This window comes from Mytilus edulis, chromosome 5, assembly GCF_963676685.1.
Source record: "Mytilus edulis chromosome 5, xbMytEdul2.2, whole genome shotgun sequence".
NCBI classification, from domain to species: Eukaryota; Metazoa; Mollusca; class Bivalvia; order Mytilida; family Mytilidae; genus Mytilus; species Mytilus edulis.
This window is the reverse complement of record NC_092348.1, coordinates 31,023,052-31,050,624: the sequence shown is the minus strand read 5'-3', so window position 1 is coordinate 31,050,624 and position 27,573 is coordinate 31,023,052. Positions and strand designations below refer to the sequence as shown.

General features: G+C 31.6%; 2 protein-coding genes across 2 annotated transcripts in view; one reads left to right on the top strand and one right to left on the bottom strand.

The window, feature by feature from the left end:
* Positions 1 to 27,573, top strand: part of LOC139523440 (ras-related protein Rab-30-like) — an 87,490-nt gene that overhangs the window by 50,340 nt on the left and 9,577 nt on the right. The window lies entirely within an intron of this gene.
* Positions 683 to 24,419, bottom strand: LOC139523441 (galactose-specific lectin nattectin-like). Its single transcript, XM_071317488.1, has 5 exons — positions 24,334 to 24,419; positions 23,760 to 23,854; positions 15,167 to 15,260; positions 14,276 to 14,486; positions 683 to 874 (listed from the first exon to the last, which is right to left on the bottom strand). The coding sequence occupies exons 1-5, from the start codon at positions 24,395 to 24,397 to the stop codon at positions 841 to 843; spliced, it is 498 nt and encodes a 165-aa protein (XP_071173589.1). The 5' UTR covers positions 24,398 to 24,419; the 3' UTR covers positions 683 to 840.

The following is a 27,573-nucleotide window of genomic DNA, read 5'->3' as shown; positions in this document are numbered from 1 at the left end:
TGATTTGTTTAATATACCATTCTCTTCATTTATTAATAAACAAATTGAATAATCTATCGATGCTTTTGAAAATTTGATTTTGATTACAGATTTTCTTTTTGTATTTACCTCGGAGTACAGTATTTTTGTGAAAGTATTTTTTTGTGCTATATATTAATTGGATAATGGCTATTTTCAAACCTTTTTGAATTATGAATATTGTATAAAAATTGTTTTTAACTGCTATATCTATCGCAGAATCATACTTATATTCTATGTAAAATTGTTTAAAAAACATTATCTAGACTCTTTAATAATTATATTCCATTAAATAGATATAAGAAGATGTGGTATGAGTGCAAAAATGAGACAACTCTCAATCCAAGTCAAAATTTGTATAATGAAAACCATTATAGGTCAAAGCAATGTCTTCACACCGAAAGCCCAAAATATAGCTAGTGTAAAACGTTGAAATAGAAAACCAATCTGTTTTTAAAAATCAAATATATATCTAATACGGGAAACAATTATGAATCACATCAACAAACGACAACCATGCAACACTGAACGTTTTAATAATTTTCTAATTTTAATATTAGTGTGATATAAAAACAAATTGAATTTGTTCTACATGTACTAATTTGTAAACAATATTAATATCAATTGAAAAATTACTCAACTCCTTAAACTTTTTAGAGGGGTTGACGTTTTCTTATCAATTAAAATTTCATATATTAACATTATTGTTTACATGTACCCTCCTATATGTATCTATAATGTACTGTTTTTTGGGTGAAAACCACTGATTAAAACTGTCCGAATGCAAGCAAATTAAGTTGTACAATTACAACTTTATTATCCTCATCCAATTACTTCAGAGCCATCACCAGGATACCTGCAGAAAAAATAATTTATATATATTTAACGACATACGATAAGGTTAGGGCAAATAGTATTTGCACTAAAGCTAAATGCAGGGAACTAGATAGTTTCATAACAGAGCATCCTAGTCATTTGGTTTTACTACCTTTTGTTAAAGGAATACAAAATACTCTAAACGCGTATACACTTCTTTTTATTATGTTTAAAAAAAACATGGTACCAGGCTTATAAGCTAATACGCCATACGTGTCCTTCATAAGACTCATCGGTGACGCTCAAATAAAAATAATTTGAAAGCCAAAACAAGTACAAAGTTGTAACATTCATTGGAAATGCTATGTTGGCATTGAAACTTCAACAAATCTGTCAAATAATCCAAACTAAATAACACTTTCAAAGAAACGTTGACTGGCATGTGTAGATGTTGGGGTTGGATTTAAAAATTCTGAAATGACTGCTTTTACCATGGAAACAATACAAAAATATACAAATGCTCCTATGACCTTAAACTATGATTTTTGGTATCGAAATGGTATGTTAAACAAGTGAAAACTTGATGGTATGTTCCCTCTCATGTACCAAAGTTGCTTCGGTTATTAAAATTTGGAAATGTTCACTGTAAGTATAGCATGGAAACAGAAAAAAAAATGTTAACTTTTTTATTGCCTCACACTGTATAAAACTAACTTCAAATGTTAAATGGCAATTATGGATGAGATTTCTGTTTTTGGAGTTTCCAAAATGGCTATTGTGGCCATGGAAATATGGCTTCGAATCCCCGCGAGTGATGAACAAAATTTTCTTCCACAAATTTGCAGAACCAATTTGTTTGCACTTATAATATTAAAAGAAATTATATATAACTATTGCTTGCAGTAGCAATTGAAGTTTCCTTTTTCTTTTTTGTTTTAATTCTTATAAAATCCCTTAAAAAAGTAATTAATTACAAATCGAATTTGGTACCTGATAAAATTAATCGTACGGTATATTCGATGGTTACAGTCCTTCCCTGCCAATTGCCGATTTTAGATGTATAATTTGCGCAAAATATCATTTATCAAAGGTACAAATTGCGCTAAATTATGGAATTCATTTGTGCCAATATAAATATGAAAACCTGGCATGAGTGCCAATGAGACAACTCTCCATCCTAGTCGTAAAGTTAAAAAAAATAACAATTATAGGTCAAAGTATGGCCTGCAATACGGAGCCTTTGATCACATCGAACAACACAATGTCAAGTGTAAACGATTTCAAACAAGAAAACCAAAGGTCGATTTTAGATGTATAATTTGCGCAAAATATCATTTATCAAAGGTACAAATTGCGCTAAATTATGGAATTCATTTGTGCCAATATAAATATGAAAACCTGGCATGAGTGCCAATGAGACAACTCTCCATCCTAGTCGTAAAGTTAAAAAAAATAACAATTATAGGTCAAAGTATGGCCTGCAATACGGAGCCTTTGATCACATCGAACAACACAATGTCAAGTGTAAGCGATTTCAAACCAGAAAACCAAAGGTCTATTATACATAAAAAAAAATTATCACCGCAAGCACATATGAACCACACCAATAAACGATAACAACTGAACATTCGGCCTCTAAAATTCACCTGTACTTATGTTTATCGTACATTATAGTCATACACAAAATGTGTGACTATTTAAAGAAATGATCTATTGAATAAGGAATTATTTTTTGCAAAATATGACAAAATTTGTGTTTGACTAATGGACATTTTTATATTGCATGTTCTCATACTTTTTCACATATAATTACCCAACTTCGATAATATATTAAGAATGTAAATATATATCCAACGAACACTATTCCGTAGGTATAAAAGAGTGCACCGATAAGATAAGTTTTATTAATACGATTCTGTAAAAACTGTAAGACTTGGGGACACTTAAAACATGTACAACTCTATACCTTACATGCAGAATAATACCACGAGAAACCGAAAGTCCCGAGGGCTGATATTGGTCGATTGCTGATACAGCATGCGATACGGATTTTGCAATGCATTATTCTGTTTATCATATATTTTAGTAGAATCAGATTCATTGGATATCTATTTTTTTTTTTATTAAATCGTCCAAAATTATAAGCTAAAAAAGTTCTAGAAAAGAACATAATGATGTTTCTGTATTTTCCCAGCTGACTTGTTTTTTTTTATAGATTTCCTTATTTGCTTATTATTTACATCGTAATTTTCTCTCTAACCTTACTGCATTCTCAATATACGTTAAAGACCATGTATGACATGTATTAAAATTCATCCACTAGTCCAGTCGATTTGTGCAGATTTTTGGCAAAATTGCTCAGATTGTGGTAGAAGCATGAAATTTGGAACAGTGGTATTATATGTCATGGAAAACATTTTCAGCTTTGAATCCAGTGTGAGATTCAAAATTGGCGGGAGAGGCAGCCATTTTTAAAATGGCGGACGTTTGATTAAAAAGAATGTGTCCATAGTACACGGATAACCCACTCGCACTATAATTTTCCATGTTTAGCGGACCGTGAAATTGGGGTCAAAACTTTAATATGGAATTAATATTAGAAAGATAATATCATAGGGAACATGTGTACTAAGTTTCACGTTGATCGTTGATGTGACTTTAACTTCATTAAAAACTACCTTGACCAAAAACTTTAACCTGAACTTCGCACTATCATTTTCCATGTTAAATGGACCATGAAATTGGGGTCAAAACTATAATTTGGCATTATAATTAGAAAGATCATATCATGGGGAACATGTGTAATAAGTTTCAAGTTGATTGGACTTCAACTTCATCAAAAACTACCTTGACCAAAAACTTTAACCTGAAGCGGGACGAACGAATGGACTAACGAACGAACGGACGGACGAACGGAGGCACAGACCAGACAACATAATGCCCCTCTACTATCGTAGGTGGGGCATAAAAATTCCTAAACTAATTCATGAATTTGTTATCAGGTAAGAAATTGACATGCAACCTGATAAAAACAGTGATAGTACTTATACCAATTGTCTTGTTGAACAAAATTTTTGAAAATGTTACCATAGGGAATTGCGGCCATCTTGAAAAATCCCGAAATTTTTAAGACAAAATAGGTATAGGTCCAAAGTCATAATTCGATGAAAATATATTTACAATATATGTATATTGTTGGAAAATACTTGTATGAGCCTTAGAAACAGGACGAAAAGTGAGGCCCGCCGAGTTTTTCTTCTGTTTTGTAGCAAGTACAAAGGAGTTTTCTATTGTATGACAATGTACATATATTTTTTTCATCCTGAAATTCACATCTTAAACTTAAAACTTTAGTTTTTAAAATCGGAATAATTGTCGCAAAAGGCAATATCAATATTACCGTTTACTCAACCTGGAAGTGGGATAACATAAGATGTTATTTTTACAAGCACGATAAAGCAACCATTTATTAGTGTATCTGTTAATTGTACAATAGTTGGCCGATTAGAGGATAACTCTTTTCGTTGATATTGTTTGATTGTAGACAAAATAAGTATCATATCATACAGGTAATGTCATAATCAAATCATCTGCCTAAATGTTCTCAATTGCCATTAAAATATCACACAATAAATGAGTTCTACATGTTTTGTCAAACAACACAATAGCTGTCTCTGTCTATCATATTCTATCACAGTGTCCCCCAAATCTACAACTAAATACTGCCTTTACACATTTGCATCGCTGATTGTTGCAGAAGGGTTCCCATATAGTCCAGTCGTTTGATAACACATGGTATATTAATCACAAATGGCAAGAACTATCATCTGAGGACTTCAGATATTGATATGTTGGGGCCTTTTGAAAACACGAGTTTCCAATATATCATTGTTCTTTATTTTTATAATTCCCTGTTTGTATTTATACTTTCCTTTGCTAATTTATATTGGATGTTCACCAAGTGATCAGAAAAGGCATGCACATGTTTACTTACATGTTTGCCTAATTGTTTTTTACAGCAGAAATTACGTGTAAATAATATAATTTATGACTGAACTCTGAAAGGATCAAAATTGTAGATTTCGAAAACACCAGAGCTAGATATTTAAATCACTAGAGCTCAATAACTTATAGCTTATGGACAAATAGACTAGATAGAATGTGTGAAACGTCAAGAGAAGACAAGATTTACAAAGCCAAGCAGATACAAAAAGAACAGGCATAGAAATTTGAGCTGGTAATCAGTCCTTTAACTTGATACAAATATACAATTATGTGTCGCATTGAATTGGTTGTCCAGTCGCTCAATTTGAAACAATTGAATTAAGGCTATGGAACTATAGAAACACTCCAGAATCACAAGGCAAAATGGCACAAATCCTGTCGAAACAAATTTCAAGATCTCAAAATATTTCATCAGTAAAAGCGAAATCATACTTCTGAATTTGAAGATAAGTTGTCGATTGGAAAAAAAGTAGCAATCTAGTCACATTAAAGTGGTACTGGGTCAACAAAAACATTGACTGCAGTGTATTGTATCTGACGATCTCCACGATGCATCGTCATTTATAATCGAACGAAATAGTGCATGACTGTGCACTTGAACTCTTAGCCAAACTAAGTGCTGGAGATGAAACATTACAGTAGCCCAAGTCTCATGCTTAATAATGTTTGATAAAACTTGACAACATGTCAAATAGGTAGAATAAACGACACAGTAAGAAAGACAGGAGCTCTTTCCCATTAAATTGTTCTTTCCGATATAATAGAATACACCAGTGAGACAAAGTCTGGGTTTGTCGCTCTTAATTGTAACGTAAACGCCTAGAACATCTTGGAATTGTCATGGAAAGAAGAACTGGTAAAACGTATCTAAATAACTGGAATATAGCTGCCATTGAAGTTATGCAAGCTTACAAACGAAGAACATTAGTTCTCTTGATTTTCAACGAAGATGTTCGTGAAGCTTTACAGGAACATTCAATAACAGCTGTCAACATAAATCAGTTCAACAGCCATTAGTTTGCTTAGTGTGAAAGATACTAGGATGGCCAAACACCGAGACACAGTCCAGTAATATCGTTCAGTCGCAAACAGCACTAACCATTTCTCAGCTATAATAGTTCAATTGTGCAACTAGTCGTCGAAAGGATACAACTGTTACTTATCACTTCTCAGATAGAGATAGAGTCTCTGTGTTTGTTGAAATAATTCATGTTGAAATCCTTCATTTAATTCCCCTGTAAAGCTTTTTATTATAGTAGCAAGCTAATCTCTTCAAACAATTATATTTACTTTGGCTAAGATAAGACATTTATCACCACAACTAGGAGTCATGGCCTGTTTCAGCAACACATTCGTTAAAAATCAGTAGAACGACACTAATTTTCGTGTGTGCTTGCATATCTTCTATAGCAGTTAGTAACCAATTTTTCAGAAGCGTTGAATTAAGCATTCCAACAATGACAACTCCGATTTTCTCAAGGCATACATTGTACAATTAACCGATATCAGCAAGCTCAAATATGGGAACAATATCTGTTCCAGACTGTCAATATATTCTATCAATTTGGCCAGCCGCATTCCATGGATAGCAGATTCCTGACTTTCTTTCTGTGCCTTTGAATTCTGTCTTATTGCCTTGTTGTGTGCAATTTTAACAAACATTTAGCATGATATCTGGTCCTGTGATATTAAATCCCCTGCACTGAGTCAGGCCAAGAGAACAATGGGTTGTGTTTCAAGTGGACAGTCAAATACTGTCTTTTTTTCTGCCAGGATTCGTACCTTTTGACTTGTGATTTTGTTGTGTTTCTGGCCTTCATTCAACTGATGAGAGAAACTTTTAATTCAATATGCAGCATCTTTTTATGCTTGCAACAAAGAACTGGTCAATTGCCTATGTCTGCTCTGTTTGTATCTGCTTGGCATTGAAAATCCTCACGTTTCATTGCTTAAATCCTCGCAATTTTTTTCTGGGCCTTTTATTCATTTGGGTTTCCAGCTCCAGTGATTTAAATACCAATAGTTGTTTCCCTTTCGAACATAGAGTAGTCATAAATTATAGTGTATATACTTTATTTTCCGAGAAAAAAACTACTTAGGATAACCTGCGAGTAACAGGAATTATTTATTGTGTCAACATATGCATGCCTCATTTGACAACTTGAATGGTGAATATCCTATATAAATAGCAGCAGTCATGTAACAATGATTTGCAAAAGTAGTTGTAAATGCATAAAACATGAGTATTAATGTAAATAGCAAACTAAAAAAAATAGCAAATAATATTGAAAAGTCATGTTTTCAAAATAGCCACCCAAACTTCAATATATGAGTCCTCATGATTTTCTTTGTCATTAATGATGAATATATCAAAGGTTATAAAATTTAGTAGCATCAGTTATCTTTAAATACATTTTTTAATTAATTATTAATGTATTTTTTGAAGTCATTTTAAAATGGCCGCCCAGAGCAGCCCTTGTGTTTTTTCTGAATTGAATCCATAGCTATAAATGTTTGACCTCAACTAAAACTCTGTAAAGTTTGATGCTTTTACCACAATCTGAACAATTGTGTAACAAATCGACTGGACTGTCTTATTATTTTAACTTAAATTAATGTATATCAAACAAATTCCATAGATGTAGTAATGTTTAAAGTTGTATTGTTTATTAGTCGACGATAGTATTCATGATAATTTTAATTTTCTGACGAGGTGAACAACAAGAAAAATATGTCTTGAACAGTTTGCTATTTATTCTAACCAAATTAATATCGCCATATTTGCATTTGTGTTTAATCTATCAGGTAACAAAAACAAACTTCACGAAACCTATGACATAACAAACAATAAAACTTCAGATATTTCTACATCTTATTGTGTTTTTATATATATATATATATATATATAAATCACTCGTAAAGTTACTGGGTAATAATTTTTGGAAAAATATCGATTTGGGTTGAAATGATAGGCCATTTTTTTTTAGTGGAAACTCATTTTTTCCTATGCAAGGAAATACAGCAATTGGACGTCATAGGTCAAACGTTGACGTCATTCGGATTATGACGTCACGCCAGATATGCGATACGGGTCTTGCTGTGCGATACGGGGTATGCGTTACAGGGTAGGTGATACAGACTGAATAAAAAACCTTTATTATTTATATCTAAAATTGCTGTTTTTTGTACTAAATATATGATAAATATAAAATAATACATGGCAAAATTCGTATCACATGCTGTATCACACGAGAAACCATATCAGTCCCGAGGGCTGATATTGATCGAGTGGTGATACAGCATGCGATACGGATTTTGCCATGTATTATTCTGTTTATCATATATTTTAATATAATCAGATTCAGAGGATATCCCTTCTCTTTTGTTTTTTTTTTTTTAAATCGTCCGAAATTATAAGCTAGAAAAGAACATTATATTTTTCCAGCTGACTTGCCTTTTTATAGACTTTCCTATTTGCTAAATATCCAGATCGTAATGTCCCCCATAACCTTATTGAATTCTAAATATACGATACGCATAAGACCATGTAAAAATGCATCCACTAACGGCAAAAAAGGAGAAATGTTTACAAATTTTATTGTTTATTTGGAGATGATATTATTTATGATCATTTTAATTTTCTAAAGGGATGAACAGCAAACCAAAAATTCTTGAAAAGTTTGCTATTTATTCTATCCAAATTAAAATCGTATACATTTGCATTTGTGTTTAATCCATTAGGTAATGAAAACAATCTTCACGAAAATTATGACCAAATAAACAATAATCTTCAGATATTTCTACATCTTATTCTGTCTTTTTTTATTGATATAAATCGCTCGTAAAGTTACTGGGTAATAATTTTTGGAAAAAATATCGATGTTAGTTGAAATGATAGGACAGTTTGTTTAAGTGGAACAAATTTTGTTCCTTTGCCAGGAAATACTGAAACTGGATGTCATAGGTCAAACGTTGAAGTCCTTCGAATTATGACGTCACGCAAGGTATGCGATACGGGGTATGCGATACGGGTTTTACTATGCGATACGGGGTATGCGATACGGGTTTAGCTATGCGATACAGGGTAGGTGAAACAGACTGGGAAAAAAGTAACATTCATTAAATATACAAAATTACTATATTTTGTACTAAATATATGAAAAAACGTAAGAATGGAAAAAGAAATGATTTGTGTTGGTCATTTAGCAAAGTAAATCATACATATATTATACAAAAGATTTTTTGTTATTTATATATTCCTAATTATTATCTTCATCTGTGGGCTCTTGCAAGGGTTGCGGAAACAAACGATGTCTGACTTGCAAACAAATACTGGTTACCCAGTCACTCCACTGGTACAGAATACACCATATTTTGCAATGTTAATTGCAAGACTACAAATGTTGTGTACCTCCTACAGTGTAAATGTTGTAAACAGTATGTTGGCGAGTCAAAACAGCCGTTTCACAAACGAATGAACGGTCATCGTAGCGACTATCAATGCAGGCCAGACCTCCCTCTTAGTTGAGGGAAACCATATCAGTCCCGAGGGCTGAAATTGATCGAGTGGTGATACGGCATGCGATACGGATTTTGCCATATATTCTTCTGTTTATCATATATTTTAATATAATCAGATTCATGGGATATCCCTTCTCTTTTGTTTTTTTTAAATCGTCCGAAATTATAAGCTAGAAAAGAACATTATGATTTTTCTATATTTTTCCAGCTGACTTGCTTTTTTTATAGACTTCCTTATTTGCTTAACATCCACATCGTAATGTAGATAACCTTATTAAATTCTCAATATACCATACGCTTAAGACCATGTAAAAATGCATCCACTAACGATACTGACATTCGGCTATTATTTCAAAAAAGTAGAAATGTTTACAAATTTTATTGTTTATTTGGAGATGATATTATTTATGATCATTTTAATTTTCTAACGGGATGAACAGCAAACCAAAAATTCTTAAAAAGTTTGTTTTTATTCTATCCAAATTAAAATCGTAAAAATTTGCATTTGTGTTTAATCCATTAGGTAATGAAAACAAACTTCACGATAAATTATGACCAAATAAACAATAAAACTTCAGATATTTCTACATCTTATTCTGTCTTTTTTTAATTTATATAAATCACTCATAAAGTTACTGGGTAATAATTTTTTGGAAAAATGTCGATGTTAGATGAAATGATAGGACATTTTTTTTAGTGGAACTTATTTTGTTCCTATGCCAGGAAATACAGAAACTGGATGTCGTAGGTCAAACGTTGAAGTCATTCGAATTATGACGTCACGCAAGGTATGCGATACGGGTTTAGCTATGCTATACGGGTATGCGATACGGGTTTAGCGATACGATACGGGGTATGCGATACGGGTTTAGCTATGCGATACAGGGTAGGTGAAACATACTGGAAAAAGGGAACATTTATTAGATATACAAAATTGCTATATTTTGTACTAAATATATGAAAAAACGTAAGAATGGAAAAAGAAATGATTTGTTTTGGTCATTTAGCAAAGCAAATCATACATATATTATACAAAAGATTTTTTTTTTATTATAAATATTTTCTTAATTATTATCATCGTCTGTGGGTTCTTGCAAGGGTGGCGGACACAAACGATGTCTGACTTGCAAACAAATACTGGTTACCCAGTCACTCCACTGGTACAGAATACACCATATTTTGCAATGTTAATTGCAAGACTACAAATGTTGTGTACCTCCTACAGTGTAAATGTTGTAAACAGTATGTTGGCGAGTCAGAACAGCCGTTTCACAAACGAATGAACGGTCATCGTAACGACTACCAATGCAAGCCAGACCTCCCTCTTAGTCGACATTTGAGATCACCTGGTCACACTAAAGCTAGATTCACAATGCCGAGCAGTCCAACTCGATCAATCTCGATCAAGACAAATTAAGCGATCGGGAGACTGGTCTGACCAATTTGGCAAGAATATTCGGGGTGGTCTACCTTGGTCGCCACCGATCTGTCTTTCTACCCGAGAGTTTTTGACATGTCAAAAACATTCGAGTAAGAATCGAAAAGCTAGTCCATCGAGAATAGATCGAGAATTCGTCGAGTAGCGGTCGATTTGATCAGGCCCAGACCAACTCGACCAATACCCGATCTCTTCGTGACCACATTCGACCACTCTTCGATCTCTAGTTGGCCATACATGACTGCTACACGATTCTCTAAAAATGTGTGCAGCTCTGATAAACTCTCATAACTTTGCTTCTGCAAAAATATATTGTCACTATTTATTTTTAACTGTACACAAATTCCTCCGTGTAGAGTACGCGTTTGTACATTTGCAGGGAGATGTAAAATTTCAAAAGAGAGACCAAAGAAACAACCAAATTCAAAGGTCGAAAACAAACCGACATAGGACACAGTCATATGGAAAAAGAAGGCCGATAAGAAGACAAACAGCAGTCTACATAACACAACATAGAAAACTAAAATCTTAGCAACACGAAACCCTATAAAACCTGGAATGATCTCATGCGTTCCGGAAGGAAAGTAGATCCTGCATTTTGGGCCTCACATATTTTTCAATATAAAGTAATTGTGCATTAAAAGTCTTCATTAGACAGCTGATGACTTATGTAACCTCAATATTATATTTACCTGTTTAATGGGCTATTTTTGTATGACTGTCCGTATTATCCGTATGTCCAGAAATTGTTTTTTTATAATTGTATAATTGCTTATGAGACAACTCTGCACAGGACACCAAATGACACAGAAATTAACAAATATATGGCACCGTACGATCGAATGTTTACAAACACTTTTTTCATTCGCTTTTTGACGCAATTACACAAAAAGAAATAAGACGAAAAACAAACAATTTTCATTTGAATTCGTGGTAGATTTATGTTAAAGTTTCAGAAAAGGTATCATCCAGGGGATTGAAATTCTACTTTTGGACAAGTTTTGGGGAAAATATGTAACATTTTTAACCCCTTTTTGCAGTATTATTAGTAAAACAAAGCAGGTTGATGCCATGGATACACCAAAAAGAAATATCTTGAATCATTCAACTACTGGGTATCAGATATATGGACAATACTGATTACATACATATGCACATATATAACACAAACAGTACATTTATGCTTAATTTGTAAGAAAGCAAGGAAAAGAGAATGGTAAAATGTATGTATATTGCTATCTAACATCAGTACTAATCCAGCGACAAATATCATTTTGAAGAAAAGAGCAGTAAAATTCCCATAACAAATCAGCGTCCTACTTTACTTTAAGGAAGTTTTTATAACCATTGGGGTCTTCTTTGTTCAGTTCCTTCAAGTCTCTCATACTTATGATTTTGTCATTTGATTAGGTACTTTCCGTTTTTAATTTTCTTTGGGGTTCAATATTTTTGTGACTGCAATTTACACTGCCCACACAGTGGTCGCCGTGTCAGTCACTGTGTCACCTATATTTCTCCGCTCCCTTTGCTGTGTACCCTTTTTTTTCGTCTTCTACGCTCTCTTCAAGCATCCTCACAGCTATTTACCTGTCTATCTGAGCTCTAACCACCTTGCCAAATAATACAACTGCTTTATTCCCATGTAGATATTTATAAATGTCTAATTTTCCTCAGACCATCTGTGAACTACGAAATCTAACCAAAATAAACGGGAAATGTGTCCATGGGACACAGATAATGTCCATGCTTGCATATAGCGTTATAAAGAGTAATTACCCATGAACGAAGTAACGCCACCCTAATTCGCACTTGATCTATGTATTGAAGCATTGTGTATACGTTTCATAAATTAGTTTGAGGCAAAATAAAATTAGAGAATGGAAACTAATTGTTGGAACGTACGTATACGTACTCACGGACGGACAAGGGTAACAATTAGTGCCTCCTCTTCTGCAGCGGGTGATTAAAAAAAAATCAGACGATTTTATGCAAAAATTGTACATACCGAACCAATGCCCGACTATCCGTACGACACCTTTGCGATCAAGTCGATCTGGTCTGGCCGAGATCAGACTGAGATCGAGTATAATCGATCTGGTCTAGCTAGTCGAGTAAAAATCGTGTAGAGATCGTGAATTGGTCGGAATTATCGAATATGAATTCAATTAGTCGTCGGCTTGGAGTCGTGATGGAGTCATCAAGGAGTCGCGAGGAGTCGAGTTAAGTTTTTGTATAGTCGTGAAGCAGTCGGATAGAAGTCGTAAATAGGCCCGATCAAGAATTTAGTCTTGCTTGGTCGTGGATATTTGGACGATCGGGATCATCGAGTTGATCTGATCGGTAGTGTGAACCTAGCTTAAGGCAGATCTCAATCGACAGACCATTACATTCATTGACCACAACTCTGTTTGGTCTAGGGAGGATAGACTCACTCGGGAAAGATTTTGGATAAAAAAAATTAACAACTTTGGCACCCAATAGAATAAATGAAAAGATGTTCGGCTCCATGCTGTGCTTTACATTTGGGTTATATTACTTATTATAACAGTCTCTGTTTTTATTTCTTTACCTTACTCATCTCTAAAATAAATCTGCAGAATATACCCATTTAAATTGCTTAATTTGTTTAGGGATGTAAAAGTACCAAGCCACGTTCAGCAAGTTAACCTTAGTCACCATTTATTATTATATGTTAACGGCCGTTTGTTTGCGATGTTTAAATACGAAGACTCTGTTTTGACTTCTCTACCATTGTCAAATTTGAAATATTTACAGATCGTTTAGTGCTGTTTATTTGGAATTCTTACTGACGAAATCGTTCTTGTAACATCATAACTGTCGTCACCGTTAAAGCTTTCAAATTGTTATTTTTATTTAAAGCATATATTTGAACTCTCTGATGTAATTAGTCTTTTTACCTTAATACCTATGTCGTGTTTTACAAATATGTAGAATTGTGCAATCGTCTTACCTGATGTTCGGTTTGACTTTTTTATTGTATAAATTTCAAGATTGTTATAGTTTAATCTAAGTAGACTGATATATGATTCATTCAACATCACAATCATATTCACTGATGAAGGATATCTGTTTTCCGAAATATTTATAAATAATTACATTTATAGTTCCTTTTTTGTGTTATTGGTGTTGTTGTGTACACTTTTAGGCGTTTACTTAATTATTATATATTGATATTGTCAGGAAATATATAATTCCTAGTTATACATTGTTAGAAGAATTATTATCGAATACATGAAATCTATTTAAATTTATTGTTTCTGGTAGACATTTGAAAGAGAGGAATCAGGTGTTTTATTTTGTATAATTTGCAATGTAAACTCTGTCCTATTGTCCGTCACCAGGAATAAGCCGGTTTAAATTAATACTAAAGCAATCAACGTGTAGAAAGTTAAATAAATAATAAAATTTTATATATTAAGATTATTTTCTGATGAAAATACATATATTTATTCTTACTCTTTTTCACAAATAAATCTGTATGCATTTCTACAAGGTGTATCGTTCCATTTCAAAGCAACCGCACCATACACCAAACAGTTCTCGTTGCCACCGCTATTAGAAGGTTCACCCGGATACCAATCTGTATAATTGAACACTTGATCTGCAGATGCCCACATCCAAATTCCTTCAATTACGTCATCTCTACCTCCAAGCCAGTAACTCTGTCCTGATATACATAAGATGAGACATAGATGTATTGATTTGCATATCTCGTTCGATGATGTATTTGAGTTTTTGAAATTGCCATTTACTTATGGATATACTGTTTAGAATTTTCCTCGGAGTTCGGTATTTTTGATATTTTACATTTTGCATAGAGACGGAAGTTTCATAATGGAGAATCGAACCTCATATATTTTCTAAATTTTTATACAAACCGTCAGAAATGAGAAATGCATCACACTCAGGCAAAGCTCTGATTTTTTTTCTGATTATGTGTTTATTTTATTTCTATTAGCTCTATAAAGTTAAAAAGGTTTTCAACCATTTTTGCTCGCTGTAGAGGTTGTGCTTCAAGCGATTATGCTGAAATAAAATTGATAATGTTAAAATTATTTATAATCGATAATAAAAAGTTGTTTTCCCCTGCAGTGTTATGTTTAAGAGTAAATGAGTAAATGATTGTTATCCTGTATCAAACTAAGAAGCTTATTCAAGTTTACATTGAAGCAAATCAATGCCATGCAGTAGCATGTTAAAATGTAAGATCTCCTTCCTTTTTGAAATGGTATCTTACACAGTCATGATTGATGACCTTGTTTACAGACATCAAGTAAGTCTGGTGACATTTTTTTCTTAATTGCACAGTTACTTATTATATTTTATCATTATAAAAGAGAGGCAAACCTGGTCCATAAGTTTTCGCCAGATTCACCAAGAAGTCAGATTGGGGTTTGCTATGAACTTCTGCTAGACGAGCATTGTGTTCATGACAGCTGCTCTGTTTAATAGAAAGAGGAACACAGTAAAAATATATAACACTGTGAACTGTTCAGTTTTGTTTCTACCCCAGCCTGTAAACTTAAATTGATATCATTTAGTATAAACATATTTGTTTTTCAGAAATCAAATAAATAAAAACTTACATCAATACAATACAGGGATTGAAAAACAAGAAAAAATCACTTATAAGACAATTACAATCAAAACCAAGGAGAAAACAAAGACTCACAAAACCAAAGAAAATTTACATCAACAGTTATAAATAATAATTAAGAAACAACACGAACTCCACTAAAAATGTTATAAATGTTATAAAAGTTCCTCTCCAATTGAATTTCAAAATTAATAACAATAAACAGAGTAATGTAAAATCAAAATTATTTCATAATTAACATATGAACATATGGTATGCCTGTCAATACACCTTATCGCTAATCCCGGCTCACCCGGCCGCTTGAACTTTTGACGCATACAACAATCACTTTTCCATTGTGGTGTCAAATATTTTGTTTTATGAAGTAATCAGTTTACGGTAACCAATAATGGCGGACAAATAGCGATAAGGTGTATGAGACAACTCTACACAAGAGACCAAATGATACTTACATAGAGCAAATGAAATAGAACATTAATATAATGGCATGCATATGTTGCAGTGACTTTATATAATAAGTGATTTTACATGATCAGTGAAAAGTTTAAAAATTATTATATCATTTTCCTCGAATGTTTTCACGTGTTACCAAGCGAACCAGATTCTTTGTTTGGTAATAAATAAATCAAACACAGACGTATGAATCGTATTATAACCTCGCTGTGATTTAAGAGGGCAGTTTTCATTCCCGGTCAATCGATCAAATCTTCAAAAATGGAACAGTTTTTTCTGATAATATTCTTTTAACTTGATTAAATAAGACTTATTCATAATAAAAAGGAATTCTAAATTGAAATTAGTTATACTAACATAAATGCACTGATCATGCAATTTCCTATGAAGCAAAGGGGATGGAATTTTACGAACAAGACTTTCAAATAACTAGAGAGCAAAGAAATGATACTGAACGCCAAGACCTACCAACAGAATTGAACACAGTATTGGAGTAAGCAGTAATACCAATTCCGCATATTGATCGTGGAAAGGGATACCTCAAAAACATAATGGTCATCGTTCATAAAAGGAATCAGAAGTATATTGCCTGCCTACGAAACATGAAATTTTTCTCAGATAGTACAAAAGGAATCAATTTGAGGTGTGTGATAACAAAATGTTAAATAGAGATTCATAGTTTTCTAAAATACTAAAATACCGTATACAGTACAGAGAAAAATGATGTAAACAAATAAAGAATAACGAAAAGAGGGACCCCTATCCATATCCTCATAGTGAGATGTAATTCAAATTTGCAATATAGTTTGTATAAATTAATACTTAGTATCTATTAAAATAGTGTGCTTCAATTATAAAATTATTTATTTTACTTTTTATTCATTGTCTCTTCATTCTAGTTTTTTTTTGTATAATCCCTGACATTTTTTCGAGTGATTATGTATAATTCCTGAAAATTTCAGGGATTAAATACAATCCCTTTTTCTACAAATTCGCTGTAACATATATGTACATACACATGTATAACTTAAACAAAATTCATTCGGATCAACATATAATGAAGATACTTGCTTTTAAAATTACTTGAGCCTTCAAGAATTATTTTGTGAATTTCTTATTTTTTGATATAAAGTCTTCTACTATAAGAAAGTATTTTAATTTGTACCAGCAAAATTGACAATAGGGCTTTACTAGGTCGATGATAAATATGTTGACATTTACAAAATGGATTTGATTCTAGTTTTTTTTCTGGTACATAAAATCCTAAGAGTACTCCTTTCTGTTACATAAGATCCTAAGACTACTCCTTTCTGTGCTGATTTTGGCATGATATCTGACCTAGTCTACTGCCTCCATAATAATAAGTTGGTATGATATAATTTGGCTTAATAAAGTTATTAAGGGGAGCAACAGATCCAGCTTTTTATTTTTATATCTGAGAGGAGGAAGTCAAAAGTCGAACTGTTAATGGATGGAAACTATTCATATAATAATACGTTTGACAGGGTTGTGGTTGAAAATTATATAGGTTAAGATTTATGTATGTTTCGAGACTGACAAGGTAGATTACCTTTCAGATAACATAGGATCTTTCCATTCACCATATTGTGACAATAAGAAGTACGTTATCATTTCTTCACTGTTGAATAGTTTCTTACCCACACATACAGTACTTGCAACCTTAGGCGTTACTATTTCAGCGATCAATCAGCGGTCATCGATCAGTCACCGATCAGTCAAGTTCGCGTCAAACTCACGTCAGCAATCCGTCAGACTTATAGTAAAAGTAATTGACTGATCGGACTGATCGGACGGATAGTACCGATCGACCTTGATGACGGATTGAACTTTAATACGTCACATGATAAACTAATACAAATTACGGAATCTTAGTTTCGTTTAATTTAATTAAAATGGCGACTCGTGAAAATCGAACGTTCAATGATACATTTTGTTTATTAATTATTTAGCAAAGTTTTGTGAATTGAAATGAAAAGAATTGTACAGATAAAACCTAAATTAAAATATTATCATTAAAGAATGGTCTTTTTCGTTTTATTTAGGTTATATATTTGTTCAAACCCGGCGAGTGTCTACATCGCGAAATTGATTTTATTATTTTCCAAACATACTCGGGAAAAACAAAATGAAAGGATCAGTTATTGAAAAATGTAGTCTATTTTTTTCAATATTTTAATTTTTTTTATCCTTATCATCATAAAATTCTTTAAAAAAAAACTTATCATAATCATGGACTTTCTATATAATCTCGACACAATCGAAGCCTTTAAAATAACAAATTACATAAATAAATGCTGTTTTTTTAACAAGAAATATGAATAATTTTAAACAATGCAAACAGCATTACATTATATTTTTCTGATAGTCTTTTTTTACCTTAATAAAAAAATAACTACTCCTAAACAATAAAAAGTACAAAAATCTAATAGTGGTAAACATAAATATATTCTTTAAAAAGAAAGAAATAATTTTAAGCAGATTTATTCTTGAATAATTCACATTTTCTACAAAATACTTACGAAAATCATTTATAATAACTGATTGCAATTGAAATTACAATATTTTCCAATATGAGAAGAAATATTTGCATTTTTGGCAACGCGTACAAAAAAATAACATCTTTTTCCTTAAAGTAAACATAATTTATGAAGAACAACCAATCCTGATGAACAAAAAGTAATGAAATCATATGGCAGTTAATAATTTATATTATAATAAAGCAAGAACTGCATTCTTATTCCACAAAAATAAAAGTTTAAGTATTTTAAGTCTCATTATATCTTAACTCTAATTAGCAGACTTGTCTCAAGATGGTAAAATAACTGATTTCAAATAAAATAGTATCATTTTTAATAAAAAGAAGAACACTTTTGGTTATTTTAAACAATGCGAACAAAATTTTAGTAAAATTTTTCTGATATTCTTTTAATTTTATGAAAAAAACTATTCTAAACTATAAAAAGTACAAACATTTAATGGCGGTCAATAATTTTCGGCAACGCGTACAAAAATTTCATATCATTTTCCTTAAAGTAAGCATATTTTATGAAGAACAGCCAATCTTGATGTACAAAAAGTACTCAAATCAAATGGTGGTTAAAAATTTGTATCAAAATAAATCAAAACTGCATTCTTATTCCACAAAAATAAAAGTTTAAGTATTTTGATTTTCATTATATCTCAATTCTGATTAGAAGACTTGTCTCAAGATGGTAAAAATAACTGATTTCAAATAAAATAGTATCATTTTTGATAAAAAGAAGAATAATTTTGGTTATTTTAAACAATGCGAAGAAAATTTTAGTATGATTTTTCTGATATTCTTTTAATTTTATGAAAAAAACTATTCTAAACTATAAAAAGTACAAAAATTTAATGGCGGTCAATAATTTTCATTAAAATGAAGAAATATTTGCATTTAAGGCAACGCATACAAAGATTTAACATCTTTTTCCTTAAAGTAAGCATATTTGATGAAGAACAGCCAATCTTGATGTACAAAAGTACTGAAATCATATGACGGTTAATAATTTGTATCAAAATAAATCAATAACTGTATTCTTATTCCACAAAAATAAAAGTTTAAGTATTTTAATTCTCATTATATCTGAATTCTGATAAGAAGACTTGTCTCAAGATGGTAAAAATAACTGATTTTAAATAAAATAGTATCATTTTTGATAAAAAGAAGAATAATTTTGGTTATTTTAAACAATGCGAAGAAAATTTTAGTATGATTTTTCTGATATTCTTTTAATTTTATGAAAAAAACTATTCTAAACTATAAAAAGTACAAAAATTTAATGGCGGTCAATAATTTTCAGTAAAATGAAGAAATATTTGCATTTAAGGCAACACGTACAAAGATTTAATATCATTTTCCTTAAAGTAATCATATTTTATGAAGAACAGGCAATCTTGATGTACAAAAAGTACTGAAATCAAATGATGGTTAATAATTTGTATCAAAATAAATCAATAACTGCATTCTTATTCCACAAAAATAAAAGTTTAAGTATTTTAATTCTCATTATATCTCAATTCTGATTAGATGACTTGTCTCAAGATGGTAAAATAACTGATTTTAAATAAAATAGTATCATTTTTGATAAAAAGAAGAATAATTTTGGTTATTTTAAACAATGCGAAGAAAATTTTAGTATGATTTTTCTGATATTCTTTTAATTTTATGAAAAAAACTATTCTAAACTATAAAAAGTACAAAAATTTAATGGCGGTCAATAATTTTCAGTAAAATGAAGAAATATTTGCATTTAAGGCAACACGTACAAAGATTTAATATCATTTTCCTTAAAGTAATCATATTTTATGAAGAACAGGCAATCTTGATGTACAAAAAGTACTGAAATCAAATGATGGTTAATAATTTGTATCAAAATAAATCAATAACTGCATTCTTATTCCACAAAAATAAAAGTTTAAGTATTTTTATTCTTATTATATCTCTATTCTGATTCGAAGACTTGTCTCAAGATGGTAAAAATAACTGATTTCAAATAAAATAGTATCATTTTTGATAAAAAGAAGAATAATTTTGGTTATTTTAAACGATGCGAACAAAATTTTAGTATGATTTTTCTGATATTCTTTTAATTTTATGAAAAAAAAACTATTCTAAACTATAAAAAGTACAAAAATTTCATGGCGGTCAATAATTTTCAGTAAAATGTAGAAATATTTGCATTTTAGGCAATGTGTACAAAAATTTAGTATCTTTTTCCTTAAAGTAAGCATATTTTATGAAGAACAGCCAATCTTGATGTCAAAACGTACTCAAATCATATGACAGTTAATGAATTCTATCAAAATAAATCATTGACTGCATTCTTATTCCATTCTTTGACATTCTTTTAATTTCATGAAAAAACAACCTATTCGAAACTATAAAAAGTTCAAAAATCCAATGGCGGTCAATAATAACCATTTTCGTAGGAATAAGTTCATGTTAACAGAGTCATATAATACAATTATGTATTATATGTCTCTGATGTTAACAATATTTAATACAAAACTAGTAATCAACACAAACAATTTAACGCTCTAAGCATCTTATTCTGTTATACTATTTTCACTTTTTTATTGCAACTAATTTTATTACAAATTAACGTGTAAATTAAGGTGTCTTCGTAGAGGTCCGCGTTCATCGTTTGTAAACACTGTCGAGTTCAGTTTACATAAGAATTTTAAATATATACGTATCCGTCCGATCCGTGCATAAATTTAATTTACTGATCGATCGGTGACAGTTGTCAGGGTAACTCTCACATAGGTTATTTGACTTATCTGACGGATCCTATGGGTCACCAATCACCGATCACTCATCGATCAGTCAAACATCCGTCACCGATCATTCACCGATCAGTCAAGTTCACGTCAAACAGTAACGCCTAAGGTTGCAAGTACTGTAACTAAAGTTTAGATATATGTGGTCATAGTGTGACTTCATTTAGACGTGGAAATCGACGTACTAGATATGAACCAAAGCCTTACCCCAAACAGATATTTTACTATCATCTTTATAAAGAAGTGTATTGGACCGCATGACGTTTTATTTTCGATTTGCGTTTTTTCACTTTCTTGTAGTTTATTATTTCGCAAACGTTTCGAGTTATTTTGTTAACTGTGTGCTTTATCGCAAACATTGGGTTATTTCACAAACTGCGTTTTCAGCGTTGTTTTTTCATTTCGACATTAAGCATACTGTTTATAGTTCACATAGAGTTATCTGTAGTAAATATGTAGGTTGCACTTTGTAAATACAGCTCTTTCTCAAACCAAACCTCTTTTAGGGAGATATGGCATATTCATAGACAATCAATTTTGTTTACATACTGGTTCCCAGTTATGATCTCTAGGTTTCATCTAATAAAGACAATGGGAATGTTACCACTAAATATACATAAGTAGGGATAGCTAAGAAATTTAGTGTTAGTATAAACTCTTAGAAGTTCGGGACATATAAACGTTGAAAATATACAGCACAGACCTATATTTTGACCTTCGAAACAACTTGTAGTGCATATGAACTTTCCATTGTAGGATATAATTTTTTTCTAAACTTCATATTAAAAGTGGTACAATTTTAGCATAAAAGGAGTTCCTATGGGAAATTGCATTGTCAATATTTACAAAAATGCAACCTGTAAGAATTATTTATAAAATGAGTGAGTAAGTTATCACATTTTATTATTCATTTCATGAAATCATAAGGTATATTCTAAAATTTAATGGATAAGCATGGCTTTATATTAATAAGGAAAACAGTAAAAAGACAGCTGAGTAAACTGAAGTTTTACCGACTAGAAGTGAATTGGAAGACTGCTGATGTAGCCAGATTTATTTAAAACAATATAAAAGCTTCTATATAAGTGACCGATTTAAAGCTCAACATTTTATAATTAGTTATCAAAGGTACCAGGATTATAATTTAGTACGCCAGACGCGCGTTTCGTCTTATAAGACCCATCATTGACGCTCATATCAAAATTATAATTTAGACAACTATATGCTGTGAGGAATATATATGCCGACCTTTCTATGCTTGTCAATTTTGTTTGTGCTCCAGGATGCCATATGTAGAGCAGGATCTGCTTATCTGAGATCACCACCAGATTTTATTTAGTGGGGTTCGTGTTGCTTAGTCTTTAATGTTCTATGTTGTGTCTTGTGTATTATTATTTGTCTGTTTGTCTGTTTCTTTTTAAGCCATTGCATTGTCAGTAAATTTTCGGTCTACGATTTTGACTATCCTTCTGGTATTTTTCGTCCCTTCTTTCGTAAGCTTTATCTACATGTTCTCCACATCTCTTTTTTACATTTATTATGGAGTGTCTCTTTTACTGTGTGGATACTGCACGTTGTACTATCTTGATTTGGATAATGCAATGTTGTTTCTCATATAATCAGTTTTATATACAATTACATTGTATGTGTAATACAATTCGTCTATATCAGTTGTCCATGATGATATCGATCAGTCAAAGTTGCATAGGATTTATTAAACACCATCAGAAAAATATCTGTTAAAGTACGTATAAATACAGTGTATACAAAAAGGTCTGGTTAACAGTATTATGGCAGAACTTCTTTGAGTTTTAAATGCCATATAATACTCTCTCTATGTTTTGGAGTTTTGCGTTAGATACTTTCCCTGCTTATTATTGGTTTTTTTTCTGTTTATTTTTAGACGGGTATTGTTTTCCATATGCTTACACCGTTTCTTTTCACAAGACCAACACTTAAAAGACGGAAAAATACCAATAGAGCTTTTCTTTATTTCACATTTGAGCGGAACTGTCTCGGTTTCTTTACCAAAAGATGTGACATGAAAAGTACAACTCTACAGCTAGTTTATGCAATAACCTAAACTAGCCGGGATCTGATGTGCAATAGTTGGAGAAACAGAGTTTACCATTTACAAACGAACACGGGGACATCTGAACCTCTTTCATTGGTATGAAAGAATAAATGGGTGGTATATCAACATCTAAATAAAAGACATAATCATGAATTTAAATTTCAATAAAAATTTCTGTATTTTGAAATGGATGTTGATTTCAGAATTACGCGAGATTTCTATTATTTTATGCGATATTGTGACAAAGCCTTATCATAAGAGCTGTGTACAAATCATGTACGAGGGATACAAATTTGATTTTAAATTACCTTCTTCAATACTTGCAATATTAAGATGAATTCCGTTTGTTTGTATAATTATAATACCTTTTGTAGCAAGTGTTAGAGCAAAGTGCCTTATTTGTGTCTCACTTCATTAATGAGAACATGATTCTGTAGTGCCAATTCACAACTATATTTAGATGTATTGATTGAAAGTTTCATAATCCTTACCTGAGAAACAAACCAATCAAAGGATTCATGACTGAAGAAATAACACAGTTTTCCGTAATGATACCATCCCAAGGGACAGTCAGAACTCGCTTTATCTGCAAATTAACCGAAACTTAAACATCAATATATCCAAGTTTACTATCAATATAAATTGTGATTGGTTTTTCTTTTTTAAAATACAATTCTATAGATTTAGAAAGTTAACAGACAAGAAAGACAATGAAAGGTCGAGCGAAGACGAAAACTTGTGGACCACTATTTTTTTTACAAATGTACCTATTATGTCTGTTTGCTGTTTACACACCGATGTCAGTATAGCGGAATTGTAAGCGACTGTCATACAAGTAGGATGTTTCGCTAGATATAAAAACACGTTTAATTCACAATTTTCTACATTAGAAAACGCCTAAACCAAGTCAGGATTATGACAGTAGTTATGCACTCGTTGTAATTTTAGCATTTGGTTAGTGACTTTCCTATGATTTCTGTATTTTGTTGTATATCTTTTTAACATTAATTTATAACTACTTAATGATAATTCTATTTGAAATATTTTTTTAAGATAAAAACGTACCTAGCAAAATTGAAAATGCCACACAATAAAACAGTGAAAATAAATATGACAAGATGTTGGCCATAATAGTTCCAAATCTTTATCTCATCTGACTTTTGATCTTAAGAAAGATAACAGAAAGGTGAAACACTATATATATAGCTATTGTGAAGGGGGAAGTTGACAAAACTTGTTTATCTAGATACATAAGAGACATATGGCTTACTGTGTTCGAATAACGTTATAATTTAAATAGCATTATATTTTTTTCAAACATTAAACAGTTGTTTAGTAAACGATTCTGAATCAAGATGTTAGTCAAGGTATTCATAAAGTACCCTTTTCCACTAGTTATCTAATGATACCTCAATGATTGTTTTACATTGAAAAATTTTACAAAATCTAACCTTGTACGCTACCAACGTTTAAAATAAATAATTATTTATTGAATCGCATTGTTCATTTCTAAATAAAAGTAAATACATTACTCGTATTAAATTAATTTCTTGAAATCTATGAAGATGTCACTGATATAATTATGGAAATCACAAAAAGCGATACCATTTGGTCTCCTTCATGTAAATTGTGCTGTAAAATATAAATCTTTTCATATATTTTCTTTTTGATATATATATTTTTTTGGCTGATAAATCCTATAAGAAGAAACCCGTAGATTCAGGTTCTAATGATTATGTATGTGAAACAAAGTTAATTCATGAACGAAATTATTGACAATGATGTGAAAAATATTTTTTTTCTTGATTTTTATAATTGAGCAGTAACAGCAATACGAAATAAAGGCAACAGTAGTATACCGCTGTTAAAAATTCATAAATCGACAGAGAAAAAACAAATCCGGGTTACAAACTAAAAAATTGAGCGTCAACATTGCTGTGTGGGTTAATTATTTGCTTATTATGCTTCAATTGTGTTCATAAAATGCAGTTCACTATCTTATATTCATGACTTATAAAAGTATGTATAAATTGCACCCTGATTGACACCCCACTCATTAATTTACGCGCAAGATAAATCATGTAAAAGGTAGCACATGTATGTTATACATGTATAAGGGGTTATGCAGAGCAAAACTAGATTTTGATTTGAACAAAGGTTCAGTCCTCTACAGTATATTTATACTTAAGAAATAATTCATGGGGGCTTAAATATATCGTTATTTTACGGAGCCCCGCTGGGGACATGCAGAGAAAAAAAAATATATTGTGCACACAACTTAAATAAATTGTGCGCACAAAATAATATATTGTGCGCACAATTTAAATATATTGTGTGCACAACTTAAATATATTGTGCGCACAACTTAAATATATTGTGCGCACAACTTAAACATATTGTGCGCACAATTAAATATATTATACTCACAACATAATATAGTGTGTGTTAAATTCTTTGACCTTACACATGGTACGGAGCTTCAATGTCTCCTTTTTAATGTGACAGAATGGAGAAATGCATAAGGTTTTCTTTTGAAATGGGCTAGATTACATGGAAATACTCTAGCAAAAAATCATCAGTGCATTTGTATCGACTCCTGACATGAATACTGAATAAATTACGTTTGTTTCGTCTGAAACTTCAGTTGGTTTACCAACAGATGCGTCGGAAGCCTCCACAGAGTTTATTGGAACGGTTTGAAACAGACTTGGCAATAGAGCGAGGACATTATCGAACCTATTGAAACTTTCGTGTAACAAATATACAACTACTATTTGCACTTATGCATTATACTTTATTTCTGAAAATCTCAAGATTTTGTTTTGATTGACACTAGACTGACATGTTCCTCAATTCACGACTTTGATTTTGTTATGCTCCGTCGACGAAGGAGATGGCCATTATGTTTAAAAGTCTTTACGTCCGTTCATCAGTCCGTCTCTGTTTATGGTAAATGATTTGGTTATAGTTTATGATGAAGTTTTAGTGTCATCAACTTAAATGAATAATGTGGTATCCCTCAACATATCATTGTAAAAGTGTAGAGTAAGTCAAATCCACTGAAAACTGAATACACGTACACAAGTTTTTTTTTATCATTAAAGATGACTATGTTTGTTCATGATTAAGTACGGTTTTGACCCAAAATGTACTGTTTGTTATTGAAATGTGACGGTGTGTTCAGTCTAAGAAATTCACCATGAAGTTGTGATCAAAAAGAGATAAAACTGAGTACATATATAAATCAAAAGATGCAATATGAGTGCCAATGAGACAGCCTCTCCATCCAAATCATAATTTATTAAAAGTTAACAATAATTGGTTATAGTACGGTCTTCATTACGGAGCGTTGGTTCACACCTAACAGCAAACTATAAAAGGCCCAAAATGACTGTAACAAAACGATAAACATATATGAACTACACCAATAAACGACTACCACTGAATAACAAGTTTCCGACGTAGAACAGTATCTATAATACTAATATGACGAGGTCCAATTTATCAGCCGTCATCACGTAAAAACGATGAATCAAAGAATTCAACTTTATATATAACTAATATAGTACAATGCTGTTGATTAAAAATTGCACCACTCCAGACCCCTTTGTTTCCCACATAATCAATATTGCCAATAATTAAGAAGTTCCGGGTCGAATCCGATACCGATACCAATAGTATATTCACCTGTTACCTTATCTGTACGTTCCGCATCTGACAGGCGCACCACCAAACGCTGTATTTAGGATTTTGCTATATACACGGGTCGTAATCACAGGGTTGACACTACTAAATTCAATCATTGTCACAATGTTCCCGATTGTAGTATTTTGATCAGTATGACTTTTTAAGATGACAATACGAATAATATAATTCTGGACTGAAAATAAGGCGTATAGGTACAGCATGTACAGTTCTCAATTTGTAAGCCGGAATGACGTAAAACAGCGAATCAAAGAACTCAACTTTATTTATAACTAATATAGGTCAATGCTGTTGATTAAAAAATACTCCTTTCCAGGGACTTTTGTTTTCCAAATAAAATTAATAATACCAATAATTGATAAGTTCCAGGTCGACGGGTTCAAACAGAAAGATGTTGAACGAAGAGAAAACTGTGCATCTTATAATTGGCATGACTTTATCAGATGACAATACCAATACTAAAATAAGGCTTACGCATAGTTATATTCTTTAATTCAGCCACAGACCCGCGATGTCACGGGTGTGTTCTAGTGCTAATTATGCATTGTTATGAATTAGAATTTTTTTTAAGAGTTGTGTACAAATGTTTCAGGCCAAGTT

Excerpts from the sequence above, each read along its gene's own strand:
- LOC139523441 (XM_071317488.1), bottom strand. The coding sequence starts at position 24,397 with ATGGCCAACATCTTGTCATATTTATTTTCACTGTTTTATTGTGTGGCA. Across the intron at positions 14,487-15,166 it reads GGCGAAAACTTATGGACCAG|GACAGAGTTACTGGCTTGGA; the intron begins GTTTGCCTCTCT and ends TATGTATATCAG. Across the intron at positions 875-14,275 it reads AGATTTATTTGTGAAAAAGA|GTATCCTGGTGATGGCTCTG; the intron begins GTAAGAATAAAT and ends TTTTTTCTGCAG.